Raw genomic sequence first — 7696 nt, forward strand, 5'->3', positions numbered from 1 at the left:
TGGCTTTAACCTAAAGGGGGGTAGATTTAGACTAGATATAAGGAAGAAATTTTTTCCACTGAGGGTGGTGAAACACTGGCACAGGTTGCCCAGAGAGGTGGTGGATGCCCCATCCCTGGAAACATTCCAGGTCAGGTTGGACGGGGCTCTGAGCAACCTGCTCTAGTTGAAGATGTCCCTGCCCGCGGCAGGGGGGCTGGACGAGATGACCTTTAGAGGTCCGTTCCAACCCAAACTATTCTGTGATTCTATGATTTCAGCACCGGGGGAGGCACAGCCCCTCTCCCCCACCCAGCGTGCTGCAGCAAGCCAAAGAGCAGCAGCTCTGGGCTCGGGGTGCCGTTACACGCTAGAAGCGCCTTTATTCCCTTGGTGAGCGTTAAGTAGTTTGGATCGAGTCATCTATAGGAAGAAGAGGACATTAGCTTCGCAAGACTTAATTAATTAACAGGACCACAGGGAGGGGATTTTAAGTTTCTTCCCATTTCTCAAGCCCACGGTTGCTGCCTCATGGCTGGACTCTTCCCCACGGCTCTCAGAGCACCAGACTTTCCGTTTCAACCTTTGCCAGGCTGTAAGTAAGGGACGGAAGGGGAGAGGGGATCCTCGTTATGTCACACTCAGGGTATGACCCCGGCTCTCAGAGTGAGTGGGAATCACTCGGCAGGATCCGGGAAAGCCAGCGAGCTCCGTGTGCTCGTACAACAGCCTCTCGTTACAGCTGGTGGTGAGCAGCTCTGTACAGACACCGACAGGAGGGACGGCTTTGCACCACGCTGGAGCTGTTAGCGCAGCGCTCTGCCCCACGCAGAAAGCTCCCGCAGGAGACGATGCGCTTCCCCTTCCGATTCTCCTTTCACTTGCAAAATCCCTCCCCCGCAGGCAGACTCGAGGGAAGAGGAAGCCTTACGTTGTCGCTGCCTGACGCCGAGTCCGGCTCCCAGCACGGCCTCCCCACTGAGCGCAGGATGGAGCCGAGCCCCACGGCGCAGCCCCGCAGTGCCAGAGCCCTGCTCGCGAGCACAGCCCCTGCGAAGCGGGTCCTCGGGGTGCTGTGCAGCCGACAGCCTGGGGCCTCGGCGCGTTTTGGGGATGTCACAGCTGGCCTCGACCTCCGCGGCTGCACAGCGGCCGGCTGAGCCCTGACCCAGCAGCAGACTGCTCCCTCCCGTACGCTCGGGGCAGGGTGGGGGGGAAATCGGTTGCCCGGCCCCTCTGGAGAGGCAAATCTGCAGAGCAAGATGCCGTGTCTGCAATCACACGTATCATGCGCTACCCCGTGGGGGAGCCCTCCAGGAGCTGACCGTGAGCCAGGCCGGCTCGCAGTGCTCCTGCCAGGGAGGAACCGCAGACGGAGCTGCGCACCACTGGCCTCTCCTGGCAGGAGCCCTCACGTTGCTCCAGCTGCCTGCCAGGACACTCGCATCCTCCAAGCATGCAAGGGAGCAGCCCTGGGGACACGATGACACAGAGCAGGCTAGAAGTCACAAGGGCCAGAGGACTCACAGCGGCTGAGCAGGCAGCCAGCTCGGGTGACTCTGCTGCCCATTTTGCCCTGACAGGACTGGAAGCCTGAGGATGCAGCACTGCGGACATGCTCCCGCAACGCACCCCGGGTCAGCTCTGCACCCACAGCCCCAGCTATGAGCCCAGTCCGGGGCAGCGACGCCCAGGCAGCCTCACCTCCTGTGAACCTCCTCCAGCTCTTTGTCCTTCTCCCGCGCTACCCTGTCCAGCTCCAGGCGCTGCCGGGCTCTCATCTCCACCATCTCCGCCTTCAGCCGTTTGTTCTCCTCCTCTGTCCCCGCCAGCCTGTCAGCGAACTCCTGCCGGACCACTTCTGCCAGGCTGCTCCGCTCCTGGGCCAGCTGGTCCATCACCTGCAGCAGGGCAGAGAGGTGACATCAAGACGCTGACAGGCACAGGGCGATGCAGGGGGATGGAGTCAGGCAGGGCACCTTCCGGATCTCCTCCACCTCCTGCTCCTTGTGCTTCAGCAGGCCCTGCAGACGAATGCTCTCCCCTTCCAACTCTGCCAGCCGTCCCTTCAACTCGTTGCAGCGCTCCTGCAGCTTCCGCTCAGACCTCTCCAGCTCCTGGAGCTCTACCTCGTACTTGTCTCGGATCCTCTTAATCCTAACGGGAAGAAAGGACAGGCAGCCTGGCTCAGCCCGGTGCTGCAGGGACCATCCCCAGCCACCTTTGCGCTGCAGGAGGGACCACGACACAGCAGCAAGGGGGGTGGATCTGCCCCACGGGAAATCTAGGGCTGTTTCCTCAAGTGAGGTAAACTTTGCCCCTGTGAGCCGCTCCTTCCTGCGCTAACACTGCTCACACCCGCAAGCTACAGTGTCCAGAGCTTGCTGGAGAGATGCGCAGGCTCAGGGGAAGGGGACCAGCCTGTGAGGAGCTGGGACTCGCAGGCGACCTCCTCCCTCTCCCCCCTACCTGTTCTCTGCTGCCCTCTCGCACTCCTCCTTGGCTGAGGACATGTCGGCCTCCAGGCGCTGGATCACCAACTCGATCTCTTTGTCCCTCTCCTTCCTCACCTCCTCCCGCAGCTCCCGCTCCCGGGAGAGCAGCCAGGCTTCCTGGGGACAGAGATGGCAAACGTTGCCCCAATCCCTCTTGGAGCCCAAGGGTGGCCCCTTTGGAGAAGGGCAGCCCTTGCCGTTACCTCCTTCTTCATGTAGTTCGCCTCCCAGGCCTGCTTCTCAATCTCCAGCCGGTCCTTCAGGACCTTCACTTCTGCCTGCGGAGAGACAAGACAACAACGGCTCAGCTCTGGCAGCCGCAGCACCCCACACCGGCTGGGAGCAGTCCCCCGGCACCGCCCCGGTGGGGGTACGGGGCTCAGCGGTGCCAGCACACACCACCGCAGCCATGCGCTGGGGACTGGACTGCTCGCACCCACGAACAGCAATTCGGGGCCCTGAGGCGAGGGGAAAAACCAGACCTGATGCCGCCTCTCCTGCTCCTCCTTCTCCTTTGCGTACTCCTCCTTCAGTGCCCTGGTGATGGCCGAGCTGCTCGCCTCCAGCTGCTGCCGCAGCTCCTCCGCCTCCGCTCTCTGCCTGCCCGCACACAGACCGCGGCTCCCAATGACCGTGCCGGCCCAGCCTCGCCACCCCTTCCTCGAGATGCTCCCCCTTGGCCCCCTCGAGCACCAGCCCTCTTCCTACCGGAGCCTGGCCTGGGGAAACCAGCCCCACCACTCCCAAGCTCGAGGCTGCCTCCAGCCCTTGGCCGCCGCGCGGGCCCTGCTGTCAGCCCTCTCACCTGGCCGCTTGCTGGCTGAGCCGCTCCTTCTCCTCGGCCACCTCCGCATAGAGCCGGCGCCGCTGCTGCTGCAGCGCCTGCTCCTCCTGCTCCAGCTGCTGCTCACACCTGCGGGGCAGAGCAGCCTCAGGGACGCGCCTGGCTTCAGGCGTTCGTCCGCCTCTTCACCCTGTCCCATCCCATCCCTTCTGTGGCCAACCAGGGGCTGGTCCGATGCTGGAAGATGCCCCTGGTTCACCGGCATCTCCCACCTCAGGCTGGTGGAGAGAAAGGGGCTCCTCCCCGTGGATATTAACTGCCGCAAATATTGGGAACCCACTGGCACCTGGGTGCCGGACACCACCCACATTCTGTGAGCCCCAAACCGCCCTCAAGCCTCCCCCCATGATGACGTACCGCTGCCGGGCCAGCTCCCTCTCCCGCTGGCTCTGCTCCTCCTTCTCCCGCTCCAGCAGGCCCCGCAGCTCCTCCGCCTGCCGGCCGTAGCGCTGGGCAGCCCGCTCGTCCGACTGCAGCAGCTCGGCCTCGTGCAGCATCTTCAGCTTCCTGATGTCCTGCCTGTGCTTGGCGATGAGCTTCTGGATCTCCGGCTCCAGCCCTGGGGCAGCGGGAAGGACAGTTTACCGCTCGGCCTCGGGGCTGTCCGGACCCCAACATCGGTGTCCTTGGCCCTGGCCAGCTGGCGAGGAGGCTGCGAACACATCAACTAGCAAAGAGGGGCTGGTAAGAAAGGGGGGGGCAAGCATGCACGGGCTTTCTTGCCCTCTAGCATCTGCCTCTACCAAACACAGGGAGCAGAGTCTGCCCACGCTGAGCAGCTCTTCCCTGAGCTGCCAGCAGCTTCTGCAGACACGGTCCCTCTCCTGGACCAGCACGGAGGTGACCCCTGGACCAGCCCAACTCCAGCCACCGGCGAGGGAACGTGCCCATACCTTTCACAGTGATTTCTTTGATCTTTTTGGTTTTCTCATCAATCCACTTCTCCCGCCTGATTTTCTCAGTTGCGGTCATCAATTCCTTCAGTTTCTTAATCTCCTGTTTGGACGCAAACGGGAAAGCTTCAGGGACAAGCTAGGGGAGAAAACCCCTGTTAGCCTGGGAGCCCGGCTGTTGAGAAGGAAGTTGCAGGCAGGAGCAGACGGCCTGAGCTGCGCACAGACGACTCGCACAGCCCCGGCCAGGCATGTTCTCCCAGTCCAGAGAAGCAGCCGTACGCTCTCCCAGTGCCTTCTCCTCTCGCTCACAGGATGGGGCTGCTGCTGCCCCACAGACCTTGAGCACGGGGGAGAAGAGCAAAACCCTTGGGAAAGCACTCGCTGGCTGAGACACGAGAGCACCTACGGAGAGGAGAGGGGAGGGGAATTGGGGCTGCTGACGGTCCTTGCGGGCAGGGCAGTCCGTCTGTCAGCAGACGCAGGGTCGTGTGTGAACACGCTTCCTTCTCCAGCCTTCCCTCTCCCTGGCACGGAAGACCCTCCGGCAGGAGGACAGACAGGCAGGCAGGCACACCTCCCAACACCGCGGTACCACCACAGACCAAGCTTCTGCAGCACCCCAAAACTCTTCAAAGACTTGAAGGCGGCACAGTCCAGGCACAGCCGCCGCTCTCGCTTCCTCTGCCTGCATTTACCTCCTGAGCCCTCCTCTCCAGCAAAGAGGCTGGAGAAACACCCAGGCCCTGCTGCCCACGGAGCTCTTCCCCAGGCACTCCTGTCGGCAAAAGCCGGTTGAAGCACTCAACCACGTACTTCTGTGCTGGGGTTTCTGGTGAGAAAGGCACCGGCCGACAGAAAGCCCAGCTGGCCAGAAATGGCTCCGTTTCAGCACGGGCAGATGACGACCGCGTGCAGGACAAGGGCCATGTCACAGCTCCGGAGGACAAGCGTGCGGCAGGACACCCAATGGCTGCTGTGCGGAGAGGAGCGGGGAATAGCAGGGGGCCACCCGCACAGCCCTGGACTCGCTCTTAGGGAAAAAAGGGCAGGAAAATCGGCACGGGAAGACAGGGACAGCAGCAGCTGAGCACGTGGCCTGGGAAGACGGGGTGAAGGGGCTCCTTCACCGGGCTGACCTTGCTGCTGAGTGGGGAGTTCCCATCCCAGCCCTGCTGCCTGCAGGCGCCTGCAGAGCGGGAGCAGGTCAGGGCGCGAGAGCAGAAGGGCAAGGCACAAAAAAGAGCAAAGACCACATTTACCTCGCAAAAGGGGCCCAAAGTGCGCCAGACCTGGGGAGAAAGAAAGGAGGGGATGGAGAAAGAAGGGGAATCGCAGAGTCACGGGGGAGAGGGGAGACGGGAGGGGAGAGAGGCAAGACCAAACAGCCGTGTGTATGCGAGAGCCACAGGCAGGGCGGACGGCGGGGGCAGGGGTCCCACAGGAGCGAGGGGAGGGGCAGCCAAACGGGCAGTAACACAGATGGCACCGCCGGCGATTGCAGCTCCGGGACGGGGGCAGAGCCAGGCCTGCCGAGGAGCACGCCGCCACATGGTTGGAGCCCGGCTCACCGGGAGCAGGGTCAACAAGGAGCACGCCACATGGTGGGAGCCCGGCTCACCGGGAGCAGGGTCAACAAAGTGGCCAGAGAGCAGAGAACCGCTCCCGGGCGGTTCCCACCGCTGCTGCCCTGCTGCGAGCGGGAAACGAGAGGTAAAGGAGGCACCTCCTCTGCTCCGCGCAGGCTGCAGCAGCAAAACCAGCCCCATCCCTCCACGGGAAGGGGCCCCTCCAGGCACCAAGCACAGCAATACTGCGCTGGCTTCTTCCTCCGAGCTGGGCTCAAAACTCTGGCTTAAACAGTAAGGTAAAGTGAGCCAAGCGAGCCTTCGCTTTGTTTGCGTGAGGGCGTCTGTCTGAACAGGCTCAGACTGGTGCAAACGCCAGCCCCACTCCAGAGCCCTGGGCATGAGCTCAGCTGCAAGGCCAAGGGTGAGCAGGGACGGGGGCACCAGAGCCAGGACGAGCCCCGCGGCTGAGCTGCGAGCCAGCGGCGCTGCCTTCCTGCCAGGCCCGGCACAGGGCGAGCTGAGCTGCCTCCATCTGCGGGAGAGGGAGCTCTCTGCACGCTCCCGAGGGAAGCTGCGAGCCAGCTCCCATGAGCCCGCAGCCTCTGTGTGTTTGGGTGCTGGTCAGGGCAAACAGCCCAGCAAAACCCACAGAGGTCTGTTACTACTGCTTATACGCCCCGTGTTCCTTTATAATCTTATCCCCATTTAGCTCTGAGAGCATCCCTGCTCCTGCAAAGGGGGCTGGAAGTCACCCAGCTCAGGAGGATACGGCCACAGGTACAAATTCCTTTGTGGCACAGGGTTTGTGCCAGCGCCTGCTTTCACCTCTGCTGAAGCAAGATCCCCCGGTCACCCCCCAGCCAGGGGAGAGCTCTGTCCACAGCAGGATGTGTGGGAAGGGTCTTTCCGAGCAGAGCCCCTGGGAGCTAGCACTGTCTCTTCGTCAGTCCCATGCACCTGGCTTTGGGCAGCAGGGGACAGCAGCCTCTTGGGGTGCCAGGGCAAAGCTCCGCGGGTGACACGGACCTTCTGTGCACAGAGAATGGCTCCCCAGAACGACTGGGCCCCACCGAGGTGAGAGAGACCGTACTGCTCTGGGCAGAGGCCCCATTTGAGCAAAACCAACCAACTCTGGCCGTGGCATGTCTCCTCTCCCTGCCCCCCCACCTTCCCTATCCCCTCACCAGCTCGTGCTGCTCCTGCATCTGGGTGATTTTCTTGCCGTACTTCTGGTCCACTTGTTTCAGCTCAGCTACCACAGCCTCGCACTTCTCACTCAGCACCTTCTTATCATCGATGAGCTGCGCAGGGTGAAGAAAAGGCATCAGGCAGGCAGGGTAGAGCCACCTCAGCTTCTGGCTTCAGAAGCATCAGTCTGAGTTGGGATGAGAGATTACCTGGTCGATGAAGGACAGATGCCTCTGGATAGCTGCCTCATACTGTTCCCTCTGCAGCCTCAGCTGGTGGCCGAGCTCCTTCTCGGTCTGTTTGACGTGCTGGACGGTCAGTTCCCTCTGCTGAGCCTTTTGGATGTAGGGAAGAAATAGCCACAAGACATTAGAGGGAGAAGTTACACCTGCCCCAGCATGTGTACAGGAGATAACTACCGCACCTGGAAGGCACTGTCGGGCCAGAACAAGGAGGAACAGAGCTAAATCAAAGTCCCTGGTACTCACACCTCCTGCCCCGCTGTCAGCAAGAACACCTAAACCCCCGTGGGACAGAGGAAAAGAGTTCAGCCCAGGTCCTGACCAAGGGTTTCTGGACTAGTCAGGTACCTGCCAGGAAGGGGAGTTTGAGGATGCCTTTCAAATCAGGGGGGCAGCAAGGAGAAATCTGAGCGAAGCCCGCACCAGACTGGGAAGGACCTTGCAGGTCTTCCCCACGCTAACAGCGACCGGGACTGCGGCACGC

The 7696-nt window shown here is 62.1% G+C and overlaps 1 protein-coding gene across 2 annotated transcripts in view; it reads right to left on the minus strand.

Annotated features, from left to right (window-relative positions):
- Nucleotides 1-1679: 1679 nt before the first annotated feature.
- CEP131 (centrosomal protein 131) overlaps nt 1680-7696 on the minus strand; it is a 15058-nt gene continuing 9041 nt past the window's right edge. For both annotated transcript variants that reach the window (XM_019471409.1, XM_019471408.1), the window contains exons 14-24: nt 7180-7305; nt 6967-7083; nt 5474-5503; nt 4212-4314; nt 3676-3877; nt 3280-3387; nt 2957-3074; nt 2678-2752; nt 2449-2591; nt 1959-2136; nt 1680-1880 (exon numbers count right to left, since the gene is read on the minus strand). In XM_019471409.1, coding sequence (XP_019326954.1) covers nt 1680-1880; nt 1959-2136; nt 2449-2591; nt 2678-2752; nt 2957-3074; nt 3280-3387; nt 3676-3877; nt 4212-4314; nt 5474-5503; nt 6967-7083; nt 7180-7305 — 1401 coding nt within the window. The remainder of the gene's footprint in view (nt 1881-1958; nt 2137-2448; nt 2592-2677; nt 2753-2956; nt 3075-3279; nt 3388-3675; nt 3878-4211; nt 4315-5473; nt 5504-6966; nt 7084-7179; nt 7306-7696) is intronic.

This window comes from Aptenodytes forsteri, unplaced genomic scaffold (assembly GCF_000699145.1).
Source record: "Aptenodytes forsteri isolate BGI_AS27 unplaced genomic scaffold, ASM69914v1 Scaffold34, whole genome shotgun sequence".
NCBI classification, from domain to species: Eukaryota; Metazoa; Chordata; class Aves; order Sphenisciformes; family Spheniscidae; genus Aptenodytes; species Aptenodytes forsteri.